The 16,972-nt window shown below is 43.5% G+C and overlaps 1 protein-coding gene across 11 annotated transcripts in view; it reads left to right on the forward strand.

Annotated features, from left to right (window-relative positions):
• The window catches only part of KATNIP (katanin interacting protein), a 128,147-nt gene that overhangs the window by 62,491 nt on the left and 48,684 nt on the right, over positions 1-16,972 (forward strand). For all 11 annotated transcript variants that reach the window (XR_012896094.1, XM_075899173.1, XM_075899176.1 and 8 more), the window contains 3 exons: positions 361-1,225; positions 7,371-8,102; positions 8,672-8,880. Coding sequence is in view for 10 of the 11 variants with exons in the window: in XM_075899173.1 (XP_075755288.1) it covers positions 361-1,225; positions 7,371-8,102; positions 8,672-8,880 (1,806 nt within the window). In the remaining variant the exon portion in view is untranslated. The remainder of the gene's footprint in view (positions 1-360; positions 1,226-7,370; positions 8,103-8,671; positions 8,881-16,972) is intronic.

Consider the following 16,972-nt stretch of genomic DNA (forward strand, 5'->3'; position numbering starts at 1 on the left):
CAGTGATGCAGGGGGGTTGAAGTAGGAACTGGGCTAGTGGGTCTACCACTATGCATATCTACTGGCCAAAACTTCCCATTTACAAGTTTTACTGAGCAGCAGCTCATGAGTTGTTCTATCATCTGAGGAGTGGGTATATTGGTGACCCATGATCTGCAGGGTTAAATTATTTTCCTCTAACCCCACACAGTGATCATCCTATTTGGAACCTACATTTTTTTTTAAATTGCATCTTTATATAGATTGGTATGATATAATAACATGTTCTGTGTTCACTCTGGAGTCAGTATTTCAGTTCTGTTATATCTGATGTTAGGGCACCACAATGAAATGTTTATGCTTCTGTTTCTTTTCCTGTAGGCCCTTGACATAGGTGCAAAGAACGTGAAACTATATATTGATGAGAATCTTGTATTTGATGGCCAGTTAGAAAAAGGCTGTGGAGATCTAACCGCTGATTTCAGCACTACAATTGACCTTAAAGACAATATTGCTGCACATCCTATACACGAAAGACACAAATTACATGGAGCTAATAGCACAGGCGATAAGGAGGACCTGTATTTAAAATACCCACAGCCAGACCAGGCTTCCTTACATTGTAAATCTTCCTTAGAACAAAATCTCCCCGAGGAAATGAAGAATTCCATCAGTTTTGGGAAAGAGAAACTGACTAGATTAGAAGAAGATCTGAAGTTGCTATCTGCTCCAGTCTCTGCGCAGGCTCCCAAGAGTGATGCTTCAGAATCAGCAGTTATGGAGTACGTTCAGTCTGATGATGAACTTACTATGAGTGAGCAAATGGAAAAACTAACAGGAAGAAAATTATCTGAATCTACAGGCCTAACTCCATCTTGGTTACAGTCCCCTTCCGAAGTGACAGAGAAATGCCATAAACAGAAGCCTTCTTGGCTGGATACAGAGCACCCCTTAGATTTGAGAGTTCAAGAGCAGTCTGATGGGGACTATCCAGGACTAATTAATGAGACTCTCAGATGTCACAGAAGGGAACTGGGGAGATCCAACAGTAGGAATGCAAATGGAGATGAGAAGACACAAATGGTAACCAGTAAAGGCAGTACTATTGATTTGGACATTTTAGACCAGCTTCCTAATAAGTATTGCAGCACCCCTGAATGTCCTGCTAGTGGAAGGAGAAGTGGCAGAGGTATTAGAAAGGAGGGTTTCTGTACAAGTCATGGAGATGAAAGTCTGACATATACAGGTAAGAGCTGTAGACAGCATCCTTAACTTAGTATGGCTTACATATCGTCATTACCAGGATTATATGTGACAGGTTTTAGTTACACTAATGCAGTGTTCAGTTTTGATTGTCCTTGCGCTAGGCAGGGACATCACTGTACCAGCCATAGTGTAAGATACAGAGCCCTGCCCTGAACAACTTACATTCTGTGTGTGTTATAATTATATCCATACTGAGGAGTCTACAGGTATAACTTTTTGTAAGAAAATAAAAATCACCGCCGCTAACCAATATGGCCATATTAATACAAAGTCTGTGTGGAGATCAGGCCTAATATTTCAAATGATCAGTAATGTCTCTTCTTATCTGGATGGATAGTTAATTTGGGTCTTGTCCAGTCAGACTGTGAGCCATCAGTATTCATTGGAGTCAGCTTGCAATCTGTTATGATCAATAAGGCTGCAGATAAACTTGGAGAAGTGCCAGACTTCATTCCATCTCAAAGTATCCCCTTCATAGGAGCGGTCTTGGGCTCCTTTAAAGGGAGAACTCTCCTGAAGTAAGGTACAAGTTGAACCTCTCTAGTCCAGCACTCTCTGCTCCTGCAACATCTGTCGTCCAGCATGAGTTTAATTAGCAGGGTGTCCACTTATCATGGGTGTGGCCAAGTTTCCCCCAGTCCCATAAAGTTTGTTACAGCCACCAGTCCTGACACTCACTGTTCTGTGCTGCTGTTTGGCTCTAATTTACCCCTAAATGTCTTCTAAGAGGCTAGTAATCAATGGAAGTGTTGGTAACGCTGCTAGGCAATATTGGCCTCCCATGGTTTGGCAAACTCTCTGGTTCAGCACTAGTCAAGTCCTGAGGGTGCCGGATTAGAGAGGTTCAAACTTATTTCAGCATCCTCAGGTTTTGTATGCTGTCCAAGGACTGCCCTTAGCAGACAACTCTAATGAGGCAAGCTCTCTGACTCTGACCTTAGAACATGCCCAGCAGTTCGTTGTCCCACCTGTCCCTACTGTTCTCTTGCATTGTAATGATCCATGGAATCAGCCAAGAAGCCAAACAACAGATATTTACAAGACTACCTTCAGAATCTGACCATTTCCCATCACATTTAAGAAGTAAACTGGGATGCAAAGAAATGCCCTGGCAGGTGCAAATGCATGAGGAAACAGTCAAATTCTAGACAATTCAGGAGTCAAAAGATGCCACTGCAGCTTCATACGTCATCCATAGAAAAGGGTGAGGTACATACAGCTTTCACTGTCTCCCATTTCTTTGATCACATTTGCTTGTCTGGACAAAAGTATAGTTCTTGTGAGCTGGTAAAGGTGGCTGCCATATGTTTTCAGGAGAGAATTCAATTCAGTCTAATCCGTGAGCTATATAAAACAGCTCTATATTCAGTAAACCTAAACCTTTATTTGTTTTATATGCCTAAATTCCATTCATTTAATTCTGGGATGTATTTTATCCTATATAAATCCTTTAATCAGATTTTGTATTATTTTAAGAAATTGAAACCTACTTGTGATGAGAGGAGGCAGGATATATATTTTAGCTGAGGGTCTATGACCATACAAAATACATGACGTTCCTACACTGAGAACAGAAGATTGGACTGATTCACAATATGGTCATGTAAAGCTTGTATCATTGGATTATATGGTATTTTACCATAGCCTAAAATCTTTGTTTTGATGTATGTGTAAATTAAATGGGAAAACTAATGTTAATGCAGCATCATTGGGAATTAAGCATCAAAAAGGCAGGAAATGCGAACATTGAGGTTCTTTAAGTAACACTGACTTGGCCACATTCCATCTCTTGGGTATTTTATGCTATAAGATTTAACAAAAAAGTAATCTATTATTGATGTTGGGGTAAATATTGGGAAATTGAGTCATAAATCCACCCAGTTTAGGCTTAATCAATTTTTATCTATAATTCTGTCTGAAACTATATAAATACTGTTATGTATAGTGTGTTTTCACGGGATCCGCTCACCATAGGTGATGCCTTTTGCTGGCGGCTCTGACGATTAGTTCTTGCTGGGCACTTCCCTCCTCTGGTGGTGTCTCTGACCTGTTGTCTGTTTCACCTTCCTGCCCCTCTCACTTCCAGAGCTGCAGCTTCCTGTTCATGGCTTGGCCCTCTGGCCAGGTCACTAAGGTCCTCCCCTTCTGGAGTAGTCATAGTTCATCCAGACCAGCTGTCTGTCTGGCATCTCCAGCAACTGTGCCACTTACCTGTGGTTGGTAGGAGAACTCACGTCTGCCCTCTACGCTGGGTTCCAGCCCAACAACCCTATAGCAAAAGCCACGGTCTGTATGTTCCTACCTCTTGCTGCTGTTTTCCTGGGCTGCTTCCTACCTATCTAGCTTCCCCCTCTTTCTGGGTTTACCAGCCCAAGTTCCCTCTTCTTACGCAGTGACTGTAGGCTACTTCCTTGCAGCCTCTTGCTGTTCTCACCTCCTGGGCTTTATACAAGCCCCGCCTGTTCCTGCCCAGCTGAGCCCACTTCTAATTAGCGGCCTTCTTCAGGAGTCACTTTAACCCTTCCAGCCCTTGCATGGGGACTGGGCACCCCATCACCTGACAAATAATAGCAGTCAAAATGGAATTGATGGTTCTTCAGACCCATTCTTCAGTTTCTGGTCTGGTGCCTCTAATTTTGACCCATGTTCATTTAGATCCTCCTTATATTACAAATTACATACTTTTTCTTCAGTTGTCTTTTCACACATCAACCCTTTGGATTTTAGGTAATCTAAAATCTGCTACAGCTGAGGCAGTAGTGGCTAGCAGCCGGTTGCAGAGGTGCATTGCTCCATGCTCCCCATACCCTCCCCGTATGGGAGGTGAACCTTGTGAATACACCTGTGAACTCTGGGTCTTTGCTAATCAAAGACAGCCAATCGTGAGAGATTGCAGCAGAGGTACAGGGGAGTGATGTGTTCAAGGGACATTCAGTCAACTGACTTTGTCACCACAAGGTGGAAAGCTGAGGCAAAGGTCACTGCCTCAAGCACTGATGGGTGTGTGTTGCCTGTGGTTACACACTGTTGAGTGTGGTTGTGGTATTTTCCCAAACTAATGCTTGGTTCCCTTTCCCTTTTAATAAAAGTTCTCCTTGGTTATACACAGACTCATCAAATGAGGAAGTATTGCCTCTTAAAGACAGCAGGGGTGGTGGTAAGTTTTCCCAGGCTACTAGGTGGGGGCGTGAGCGAGTTCCGTTCTGTATTGTTGAAAGGAATCCCTGACTATTGAACCTGGACCTTGTTGCTGCCAGCTATCCATGTCAGAAGGGTTATTACACTGGTGGTCATTAAAGGAGAAAGAACATAACTGTCTCTCTGGGAATGTCTAATCTTGCACCCTCTTTCGAGAGAGGGATGCAAATGAAGACATTCGAAATTGCAAATGAAGCCGGGATTTAAATATCCTGCACTTCATTTGCATATTCGCATTATGGTGCTATTTTGAAATAGCTCTATTTCAAAATAACAGATGCTGTTAAGATGCAGTTATTTCGAGAGAAAACACTTCTCTCAAAATAACTGGTAGACCTCATTGTATGAAGAATAAGGGTTATTTCGAGAGAAGGGTTTTCTCTCAAAATAACCGCATCTTAACAGCGTCTGTTATTTCGAAATAGTGCTATAACATGAATATGCAAATGAAGCATGGGATATTTAAATCCTGGCTTCATTTGCAGTTTCGAATGTCTTCATTTGCATCCCTCTCTCGAAAGAGGGTGCAAGTGTAGACATACCCTCTTTGACTAGATTGTCAGTATAGCTGCTAGGGATGTAAGAGGTTAACTGATAAGCTGATACTTCCTATTAATGGTTAAACTCCGATGGGTCTGCAGTATGCTGGGCAGGGGGAAGCTGCCTGCTGGGGGCCGTTTATCTATGTAACTGATGAAATTTTAATCCTTTTAATTTTTAACCCTTTTAAAATCCCTAATAGCTGCACACTCTCCAACCTTTATCCCCACTTTTTCCACAATTTCAGTTATGGATTCTGATTAAGTGGAAAGGAGCTGGGAGGGAGTCAGTATTATAGCTCCTTATATAACCTTGCATCCAATTTTTGGGGTCATGGAGAAGCGTGTGCACAGCAGTGCTGCCAACACTGGTGATTTTGTCATTAGATTTGTTGTTTTTTCTTAAAGCCCCAGCCCCTAGTGCCATGGGGATTATATGGGTATCTCATGATAGTAGAGAAAATCTTACAGAAATGACCATTATTGGCCCCAAAACCTTAAGGCACATGAATAGAACCTGATATTTATTATTTTAAAAAATCTGATCTAGGAGACTTAATTCATGATTTTTTTGAACATTTTGAGTAGGAAAAACTAAAAGCTAAATCTAGCCTGCTAGTGTTTTTACAAGCAAAGTGAATAGTAAGTAACCTTGCCATCCATTATTTGGTGGAGCTTTTCATGGGGAACCTTAACTTTGAATTTCAACTACCAGAGGGGTAGCTGTGTTAATCTGTACCTACAAAATAATGATGAGTCCTGTGGCACCTTAATGCCTAACAGATTTATTTGGGCATAAGCTTTCATGGGTAAAGACTCACTTCATTAGATGCATCAGATTTGTTTTTGAATTTCAAGAATTTCAAGTTCCTTTTGTTTTTATTAAATGACAAACTCTCTTATTTTTTTCTCTGAAATTATTCATAATATTTACAGTCTTAATGGGGCTTTTGGCTTGCAGATTTATTTATTATGAATTGCATAGTGCTATAGTTACGTCTGGTGCTTTACATCGATGTAAGAAAGCAAATCACTGACCAGAGCTCCTTTGTTTATACATAGAAATGAGGCACAGAAAGGATGGGAACAATAGGAAACTCTTTAAAATGCTTTCTTCTTTTCCTTTAATATTATTTATTATTTAGTTGTATGACAGTAGTTCCTAGAGCCTCACCCAATATTAGGATCCCATTGTACTAGTCACTGCAGAAATATATAGGGAATTACAACACCTTTCCCGAAGAGCATGCATTCTAAATAATCAAGACAGACAACAAGTGGGGAGAGGAAGCAGAGAAGTAATGACAGTGGCAGTCCTGGAAATAGAACTCAGGTCTTCTGACTTCTGGTCCAAGTACTTGCTTCACCAGAATGCACAACCTCCTCCGTCCCTGACCTGAGAATTATGTTCCTTTAATCAAATTGTTCTTACTCTACCACTGTACTGTCAGTAGGCTTCAATTTTCATTCACATGCAGGAAAAAACCCACCTCTTCCCAGAGTCTGTAACTGAGGACACATTCACCCTAGTCTCAGATATCCGAGGGGTAGCCGTGTTAGTCTGGATCTGCAAAAGCAACGAGGAGTCCTGTGGCACCTTATAGACTAACAGTTGTATTGGAGCATATGCTTTCGTGGGCAATAAGGTGCCACAGGACTCCTCATCGCTTTTCCTAGTCTCAGACTTTCTCCAGGCTCCAACGTCTGTGTTCAAATTTTTTTCAGATAGCCACCCATTCTGCCCTTTCAGTTATGATCAAAAGCTTTGGTTATCCTTATGCTTAGAAGTCAGCTCCTTCTTTACAATTAATCTTCAATATTGATGAGTGAAATGCTAGAGCACTGTGGATAGAAAGGTGAGAGTTAACAATTAGCATTTCAGTCTTTCTTTATGAATACTTCAAAGAACAACTTCCTTTCATGCACCTGTATCTAAATACAAAGCTGCTCCAGTATAGCTGCACATCTGTATCACTACCATGTGTTGTGTACTATACTCCAAATCCCACTGAAAGCCTCCCATGATTTCACAGGTCTTTGGACCAAACTCTTTCACCTAAAATTTGCATGATGATCCTGTAATTGATTTGTAATCCCATACCAGTGCTCATCTGATGATGCTCAGGCAGCCTTTGGTTGGCTTTTGTCTCAATATTAACATTTATTGACATAATAATTTTGTTTAACACGCAGCTAGGAAAGGGAGTCAGAGATTTTACCTTATGTGTGAGGAGAGGAGCAATGTATAGCAGTGTTAGAACAGAATGCTACAGCAAGAAGACCCAGCATAGCCAACACAGTGGTCTAAACTTGATAGTCTACATTATGGGAATTAATTTCTCCATCATGTCTACATATGTAAAGACTTCTCTTGGATTTTATTTTCAGATGAAGCCCTTTCTCTCAAAGGCCTAAAAACCTTCAGGACCAGGTGGCACAGTGAACAAGAACACACTCTGCAGGAGTCCTGGAACTCCCTTCTGAAGTTCAATCATTCTCACCGGGGGCGAATCTCCAACATGGATTTTCAAGGGGACATCTTTGATGAGTTTCTCCATCAGCAGAAAATCAGCCGACCTGGAGAACATCAGCTTATGAGGAAGGAAGGAATAAAAGTGCTACCCAAAAGACACAAAGAAAATTCAATGGAAACAGATGATGGAAATGATTTTAAAATACCTGTCTTGCCTTATGGACAGCGTTTAATCATAGACATTAAATCCACATGGGGAGACAGACACTATGTTGGTCTTAACGGAATTGAAGTTTTTAGTTCCAAAGGAGAGCCTGTTCAGATTTCAAAGATAAGAGCTGAACCACCCGATATAAATATTTTACCAGCCTATGGCAAAGATCCAAGAGTAATAACCAATCTAACTGATGGGGTAAATCGGACACAGGATGATATGCACCTCTGGCTAGCTCCTTTTACTCCGGGGAAGCCTCACCTTATCTATATTGACTTTGTGAATCCCTGTCAAATAGCTATGATTAGGATTTGGAATTATAATAAATCCCGAATACACTCCTTCCGAGGTGTGAAGGATATTACCATGCTATTAGATGAGCAATACATCTTTAAAGGAGAGATTGCAAAAGCTTCAGGAACATTGTCTGGAGGTATAGTACAATCTCTCATTTTCTTTGTGAAAGCAATACCTGGCTACACTGCTGTTTTTAGCATGCTAGCTCAAGTAGAGTTTGCATGGGTACATTTGCATGAGCTGGGAATCAAACTTCCCAACTGAAAGGTTGATGTATCAGCTGTAATTTATATTTATATTTATTTATTTATAACTCCTACAATTGCCAGCCAAGACAGGGAACAGGCAAAAAAATACAGAAGGTTGTCTCTGCCCCAGAGAGCTTACAGTCTTGGGCTTTATTTGTATTTTCCTTAATTTTATGTGTGAGAGCCTTTTTACCTATTTATATTTTAGATGTGCTTAAAAATCAGCTGGATTCTCTGAGCTCACTTACACTACAGTTAAAAAAAATGTGTTTTTAATATGTTAACTGATATGACTGTAAATGGTAGCATAGATGAGAAATAAATTGTCCCTTGTCTATGTTACAATTTACAAACATATATTAGTTGAGCATATTACTCGACACATATTAAAAGATAGTTCCTTGGTTTGCAGTGCTTTCACTTCGTGTTTTCAATTCCTAATGTCTTGTCCTTTCAGCTCCAGAGCATTTTGGGGATACTATATTGTTCACTACTGAGGATGATATTCTAGAGGCCATATTCTGCTATGATGAGACATACGATGGGGAAATTGAAAACGTGTCCTCACTAAGATATGAGGAAGAGCTAAAGAGACCAAGGACTGCTGATGGGGAGGGAAATGAGAGACCTTTCACACAAGCAGGCTTAAGACCAGATGATAAGCAGGTAGGACATACATTAATGAGAATTTCAAAAGAAATTATCTTCTCTTTCCATTGAATAGTTCCAGTGTCAATAATTGATATCAGGGATTCAAGCTGGGACTGATATTACTGTCAGTCTGTTTTGAGGATTTTATCACCAATCTCATTACTGGGAGAATTTTGTTTTCAAAACTAATGTTGTATTCCAATTTTGGTCTTTACTGATTTATTCATGACTATTTAATGAAGGCTGTAGTGATATTATACACAGCCTTCCACTTTAATTACTTGGATAGAGATAAGGCGGTGTTTCTTTGGTTTAGACCCAAGCCATGTGTGTACTGCTTTGAGATTTAGCTGCATTTTTAATCCACAGCTTGTACTTTTCTGGATGTCTGGGGATGCAGGTCTCTTGGTGCTTAGGGATCAGTAAGTTCCAACCTGCTACCCAATGACCTATTAAAAGTGACCAGAACTCAAAAGTTCACCTGTGAGAGATGACTCAAGTCCTAGACTTTCGGTCCACTGCTTTTATTTAAACAAAGAGGAACAAGAATTCATCTGTACAATTGGATTTCCCCTGCTTAGGACAGCATCCCATGCATTGCCTGCTTCTACTGCCTGCTCTAATCTCCACCTGACCCTGCTGACATCTGATTCATATTGCCTGTTGGCTTCTCTCAGACTCTGATTATCTGGGATCCAGACCTGACTTTCAATTCCGGTTCTGATCAATAGGCCTGACCATTCACATCCCACTTGTGGCACTGAGCTTAAGTCAGCTATAAAAGTCAACCCTGAACTAAAACTTACAGAGACGTTCTTTGTGAAATGTTCACTGCAAATCCAAATTATAGCAGCTAAGCAACTAACCTTGTGAGCCAGGGAACTCTGCAGAACAATATAATCTGTCATGGACTACTTACTCATTTGACTTGATATAAAAGACTTTTTTGTGACTTTCATCCCCTTAAACTTCAGAAAGCCATGGAATACTGGGAAATTCCAAAGCACTGGAAGAAAATTAATATTGTATCAGTATTAAAAAGGATAGCTGGGTGACCCGGGTAATTGTGGGCTTGTCAGCCTGATACTGATCTTAAACAAAACAATGGAATGGCTGATATAGGATATGATTAATGAAGAATGAAAGGAGGATATATAGTTAATTCCAATCCTTATGTGTTAATAGAAAACAGATTTTGTCTAATTTCATATTTTTGATGAGATTATAAGTATGGTTGATACAGGTAATAATGTAGATGTAAAATATTTATGTACAGCATTGGTTTTGGTACCACACATTTTGCTTGAAAAACTAGAAAGAAATAAAATCAACTAAGCACGTATTAAATAGACTAAAAGTGGCTAGCAGGTAGGTCTCTGAGCCCTGTTCTACAATAGGGAGTTATTTTGAAATAACCCCCCTTATTTTGAAATAATAAGCAGAGTGTCCACACCACTAAGCCCATATTTCAAAATAAAGGGCCTGTTATTTTGAAATCTATACTCCTGCTTTCCTCTGGGAATACGCTTATTTTGAAATAGTTACTTTGGGAGTTATTATTTCAAATTTAGTTATTTCAGAATAATTTCCTAGTGTAGACATAACCTGAATGCAGTTGTAAATGGAGAATCATCATCTAGTACATATGTTTCTAGTGGGTCCTATGGACATTGCTTCTTGCCCCTATGATATTTAATATTTTTATCAATTATTTAGAAGAAAAATAAAATCAGCTCTGATAAAATTTGTAGATGACACAAAGTTTGGACAGGTGGTAAGTAGTGAAGAAGACAGATCAATGATACAGAATGATCTGGATTGCTTGGTAACCTAGGCATAAGGAAACAATGTACTTGTTAATACAGGCAAATGTAAGATCAAACATCTAGAAACAAAGAGTGCAAACTATACTTATATAATGCAGGAAGCCGTAAGTCTGAAAAAGACTTGGGAAACATGGTAAGTAAGTAGCTGAACATGAACATGCAATACTGGAGCCAAAAGAGCTAATGTGATCCTTGAAAGTATAAACAGGAAAATATCAAGTAGAACAAGCGAAGCTGTATTCTCTCTGAATTTGGCACTGGTATGACTGCTGGTGGAATACTGAATCCAGTTCTGGTGTCCACAATCCAAGAAGAATGTTAACGACTTTCAAAGATCAGAGGGGTAGCCGTGTTAGTCTGAATCTGCAAAAGCGACGAGGAGTCCTGTGGCACCTTATAGACTAACTGAAGTGTAGGAGCATAAGCTTTCGTGGGCAAAGACCCACTTCATCAGATGCATGTCTTTGCCCACGAAAGCTTATGCTCCTACACTTCAGTTAGTCTATAAGGTGCCACAGGACTCCTCGTCGACTTTCAAAGAGTTCAGCAAAGAGCTTTAAGAATGATTAAAGAATCATAGAAATGTAGGACTGGAAGGGACCTCACGAAGTTGTCAAGCCCCAGCCACCTGCACTGAGGCAGGACAAAACAAAGTAGGCCATCATTGACAGATGTGTATCCAACTTGTGCTTAAAAACTTTCAGTGTATGTGTGGGGGGGAGGCGGGATTCCACAAACTCCCTCAGAAGCCTATTCCACGTTTTATTATCCTTATGCTTAGGTTTTCCTAGATCTAATCTAAATCTCTCCTCTTCTGATTAAGCCCATTACTTCTTGCCCTAGATTCAGTGGATGTGGCAAGCAATTCACTGTCTACTTTGCATCAGCCTTTAAAACATATCTGAAAACTCTTCTCAGGTCCACCCTCTGCCTTTGTTTCTCAAGACCAAACATGCCCACTTTTTAGCCTTTCCACATAGGTCAGGTGTTCTGAACCTTTTATAATTTTGTGGCTAGTCTCTGGACTTTCTGCAGTTTATCTTTCCTAAAATGTGGTACCCAGAACTGAACACAGTACTCCAGCTGAGGCTTCACCAGTGCCAAGGACAGTGGAACAGTCCCATGTCTTACATACAACACTCTTGTACATACAGCCCAGAATATCAGCCCTTTTCACTGCTGCATAACGTTGTTCGCTAATACTCAGTTTGCAATCCATCCCCTGATCCTTGTCAGCAGTGCTACTGCCTAGCCAATTAATTCCCTGTTTTGCCTTGTGCCTTTGATTTATCCTTCCTAAGTGTGGTGGTTTGCACTAAGTATGTTAAATTGCGGTTAATTGACTACTCGAGTAGTTGATGGAATTTCCATTGACTAGTCAATAGGCACTTCCGCATTTCTCCTTTGAAATGTACAAGAGCCCCAGTGGGTTCTTCTCATAGGAGAAATGCGGTACTCCATGTACAGCCCAGGGCCAGTAAGAAGTCCCGTTGTCTCTGGGCTGTACACGGGTGCCTGCTTTGAAATGTACAAGAGTCCCCAGCGGGGGCTCTTATGCATTTCAAAGCCATGGAGCCCAGGGTTCATAGGGGTATGTCTACACTGCCACCGTAGTTCGAACTAGGGTGGCTAATGTAGTCATTCAAACTTGCAAATAAAGCCCGGGATTAAAATATCCCGGGCTTTATGTACATGTTCCCAGACGCCGCCATTTTTAAATGCCCGGTAGTTCGAACCCCCTGCCCGCGGCTACACGCAGCACAGGCTAGGTAGTTCGAATTAAAGCTCCTAATTCGAACTACCGTTATTCCTCCTGCAATGAGGAGTAACGGTAGTTTGAATTAGAAGCTTTAATTCAAACTACCTAGCCCAGTGGTCTCCAACCTTTTTACACCCAAGATCACTTTTTAAATAACAGACCAAGCCAAGATCTACCGCCCCGCCCCTTCCTTGAAGCCCCGCCCTCTCTATTCTCCTCCTCTCCATCACTTGCTATCCCCAATCCTTGTACTGCTACTTTAAAAAAAATTCCCACCATTCCTCGCAGCTACTCACCTGTGCTGTTGCTCGGTGAGTAGCAGCTCCTCAAATGAGGAAATCTAATGTAAATGTACTACGCAAATGTGCAGTTCAGAGAGGGCTCAAGAGCTACACTTTGAGCCTCCGAGATCTACTTGTAGATCGCGATCTACTGGTTGGTGACCACGGACCTAGCCTGTGCCGCGTGTAGCCGCGGGCAGGGGGTTCGAACTACCGGGCATTTAAAAATGGCGGCGCCCGGGAACATGCAAGTAAAGCCCGGGATATTTCAATCCCTGGCTTCATTTGCAAGTTCGAATGACTACATTAGCCACCCTTGTTTGAACTAGGGTGGCTAGTGTACATATACCCTGAGGGACTCTGCTGACCCTAGGCTCCATGCTGTGCAGAGAAATGCCGCGCAGAGCCCAGGATCAGCTGGGGAGTCCCCAGCTGATGCCGGATTCCGCTGAAATGCCACGTGGAACCCAGGGTCAGCTGGGGAGTCCTCAGCTGACCCAGGGCTCTGCGCAGCATGGAGCCCAGGGTCAGTGGAGGACTCGGAGTCCCCCACTGACCCTGGGCTCCATGGCTTTGAAATGCACAAGAGCCCTCACTGGGGACTCTTGTACATTTCAAAGCAGGCACCCACGTGCAGACCGGAGTCAGTGGGACTTCCTGCTGGCCCCAGGCTGTACATGGAGTTCTGCATTCCTCCTTTGAAATGTACAAGAGCCCCAGCGCATTCAAAGGAGGAATACAGAAGTGCCTATTGACTAGTCAATGGAAATTCCATCGACTACTCGACTAGTCAATTAACTGCAATTTAACATCCTTCGTGTTCAGGGGAAATGCTGGCCCTGGGCGCCACAGCTGCCCCTTTGAAACGTGGAGGTTGTGTTTCAAAGGGGCAGCTGCCACACAGCTGATCCTCAGCTCAGCTGTGCGGCACTGCCGCTTTGAAGTAACCCCTGCCCCCTTTGCTGCCTTTATCTCATAGAGGCAGCAAGGTGGGGGGAATTGGCTAGTCGACAGATTGTCCAATAAGCAAATGCTTATCGGATAGTCGACTAGTCCTTAGCGTCTTTAGTTTCCACTTGTCTTTACTGAATTTCATCTTGTCCATTTCAGACCAATTCTCAATTTCTCAAGTTCATTTTTAATTTTACTCCTGTGCTCCAAAGTCTTTGCAACCCCTGCAGATTTAGTGTCATTCCCAAATGTTATAAGCACTACTCCTCACTCCAGTATAAGAGATTCATGGATTCCAGGGCCAGACAGGTTCATTGTCATCATCTCTTCTAACCTCCTGCAGAACACGGGCCAGAGAACTGCCCTACAGTTCTAATGCCTAGAGCAGATCTTTTAGAAAAACATCTTGATTTAAAAACTCAGTTATAGAGACTCAACCATGACCTTTGATGAGTTGTTTCAATGGCTAATTACTCTCACTTAACATTTTATGCCTTAATTCTAGTGTTAATTTGACTAGCTTAATCACCCAGCCATTGGAATATATTACACCTTTTGGTGTGCAAGACTAAAGAGCCCATTATGTGTTCCCAAGCAGATACATAGACATTGTATTCAAGTCACCCCTTAACCTTCACTTTGTTAAACTAAATAGATTGACCTCTTCAGGGCAGCCGAGGGGGAGGAGACCCAGGGGCAGCTATCCCCGGGCCCGGTGATTTAAGAGGGCCTGGGGCTCCTGATCGCTACTGCCACCACTACCATGACAAAGGATCCCCAGGGTCTTAAAATCACCACCAGAGCCCTGGCAGCACACAGCCGGCAACCCTGAAAGACTGGCTGGGGGAGTTTAGCCCCAGCTCCATTCCTTCTGCCCGAGACCCTGCCCCTTCCAGAGCTGTTCTCCTCACGTTGCTCAGGGTCATCGGGGACAAATATAACATTTTACATACAGTATAGCGTTGCTACATGCATTTAATGTTATTCATCAGCCAATCATGAGTTTTTAAATGGTACCTCACACAACATACCTTGTACCAACATTATCGCAGAAGTCTGTAGTGTGTGAATACAGGGATACGTTCTCTTACCGTGTGGAAACTGCAAGTCCACACGGCTGCTGTGGAAACATTTGTGTATTTTGATTAATGGACCCACCCTCTGGTAATTCACCACAATGAGACTCTTTTATTCATTTATAATTAGGGCCCTGCCAAATTCACTGCCATGTAAAATGCATTGTGGACCAGGAAATCTGGTCTCTCCTCTTCCCCAAAATCTGGTGTCCTGTGTGCTTATACCCTATCCTATACCAGTTGTGTGGTGGAGAACGGAGTTTCTCAAATTGTGCGTCTTGACTCAAAAGGAAGTTGCAGGAGGATCACAAGGTTATTTTTAGGGGGGGACTGTGGTCCTGCCACCTTTACTTCTGTGCTGCCTTCAGAGATGGGTGGCTGGACAGTGGTAGTGATTGACCCGCTGTCCAGCACTGAAGGCAGCAACTCACCAGTAGCAGCACAGAAGTTACGCTGCTGCCTTCAGAGCTGGGAGACCGGAGTGTGACAGCTGCTGAGGCGGGTAACAGTGCTGAGGTAAGGGACAATACCACATACCATGCATATAATGGTGACTGGTGACAGGGGAAGAAGGGAGGGCACCAGCCCCACCTCTCGCCACCCCTTGCTCCGCCCCCAGCCAGCCTTTGCTTCATCCCTCCCCACTCCGCCTCTTCCCAACACTCCCCTTTGCCCCTGTGAGTGCAGGATGAGAGGCACAGCACAGCACAGACTCCTGCTGTTGACACCAGTTCTCCTGCTGACTGCTGGCTGGCCCCTCCTGCCTAGGGGGGTGCATGTGGTCCAGCGTGCACCCGCCATGTGTTGCCCCTGTACCAACCTTAGTGCTGCTTCTGGCTGCAGCTCTGCCTTTCAAGCTGGTCTCCTGGCCAGCAGCCACCATTTTCTGGCCACCCAGCTCTAAAGGCTGCGCTGCTGCCTTGAGCAGCAGAGTCCCATCCATAGAAGAGTTCAGGACAGTCGCCTCAGGCCCCCACTTTGGGGAGCCCAGGGTGGCCTGGGGGATTGCTGGGGGCAAGCTCCGTATTTGCAGCAGGGGTCAGGCCCACTCCCTGCTTACCAGCACCCATGGGAGCTGCAGGAAGTGAAGCAACTCAGCCCCCCCCTCCATTTCACTGCAGTGGGGGCTGGAGGAACAGAGCATTCTGGGACCGAGTTTCTCTGCTTCCTGCCACCACGATGAGTTGTGGGGCGGAGGGATGGCCCCTGCTGCCAACACCAGCCCCCCCCAGTAATGCCCCAGGTCTTGAGGGCAGGGGTACAATGGGATGGCAGGGGGCAAGGCAGGGCACGATAGGAGTGGGGCTTGGGGAAAGGGTAGGAGTTGGGGAGGAGCAGGGGTGGGAAGAGGTAGGGTCTGGGGGCTGAGCAGGGTGTCCCAATAGCCCCAAAGGGATGGCCCTGAGGATAGCACTGTCATCACTATCCCCTAGAGCAACCTTGTGGACTCCTCCCTATGACTCCTTTCTGGGTCAGGACCCTTACAATTACCACACCGTGAAATGTCAGATTTAAATCACTGTAAGCATGAAATTTACTATTTTAAAATGCTATGGCCATGAAATTCACCAAAATGGACCATGAATTTGATAAAGCCCTATTTTTTAATATATCAGTACAATAGTGACATATTAATAAAGTGAAATAAGTGCACCATAGAACACTAGAACGGGAAGGGACCTTAAGAGGTCATCAAGTCCAGACCCCTGCCCTCATGGCAGGACCAAGCACCATCTAGATCATCCCTGACAGGTGTCTGTCTAACCTGCTTTTAAATATCTCCAGTGATGGAGATTCCATAACCCCCCTAGGCAATTTATTTCAAAGTTTAAAGTAGGGCCCTACCAAATTCACAGCCATGAACAATGCATCAAGGACCATGAAATCTGGTCTCCCACTATAAAATCTAGTCTCTTACATGCTTTACCCTGTACAGGTTGGACCTCCCTGGTCCGGAACCCTAGGGTCCTGACTTGTCTCAAATGAGGGAATTTGCCAGATCAGGGGAGGTCATCTGCCACCAACCTCCCAGGACACTGCCCCTCCCTCCAGCTGGCTTCGCTCCAACCCTGCACTACAGGGCTTGGGCTTGGGCTTGGGCCCTGCCTGCTGTTGCCAGCCTGCTGGGGCTCTCCGAGGACAGAGCTCCCCTGCCTCTGTGGCCCTGCTTCTGTCCTGCCTGGCCAGGGCTTCCTGGGGACAGGGCTGCCCTGC

This window comes from Pelodiscus sinensis, chromosome 16 (genome assembly GCF_049634645.1).
Source record: "Pelodiscus sinensis isolate JC-2024 chromosome 16, ASM4963464v1, whole genome shotgun sequence".
In the NCBI taxonomy this organism is placed as follows: domain Eukaryota; kingdom Metazoa; phylum Chordata; order Testudines; family Trionychidae; genus Pelodiscus; species Pelodiscus sinensis.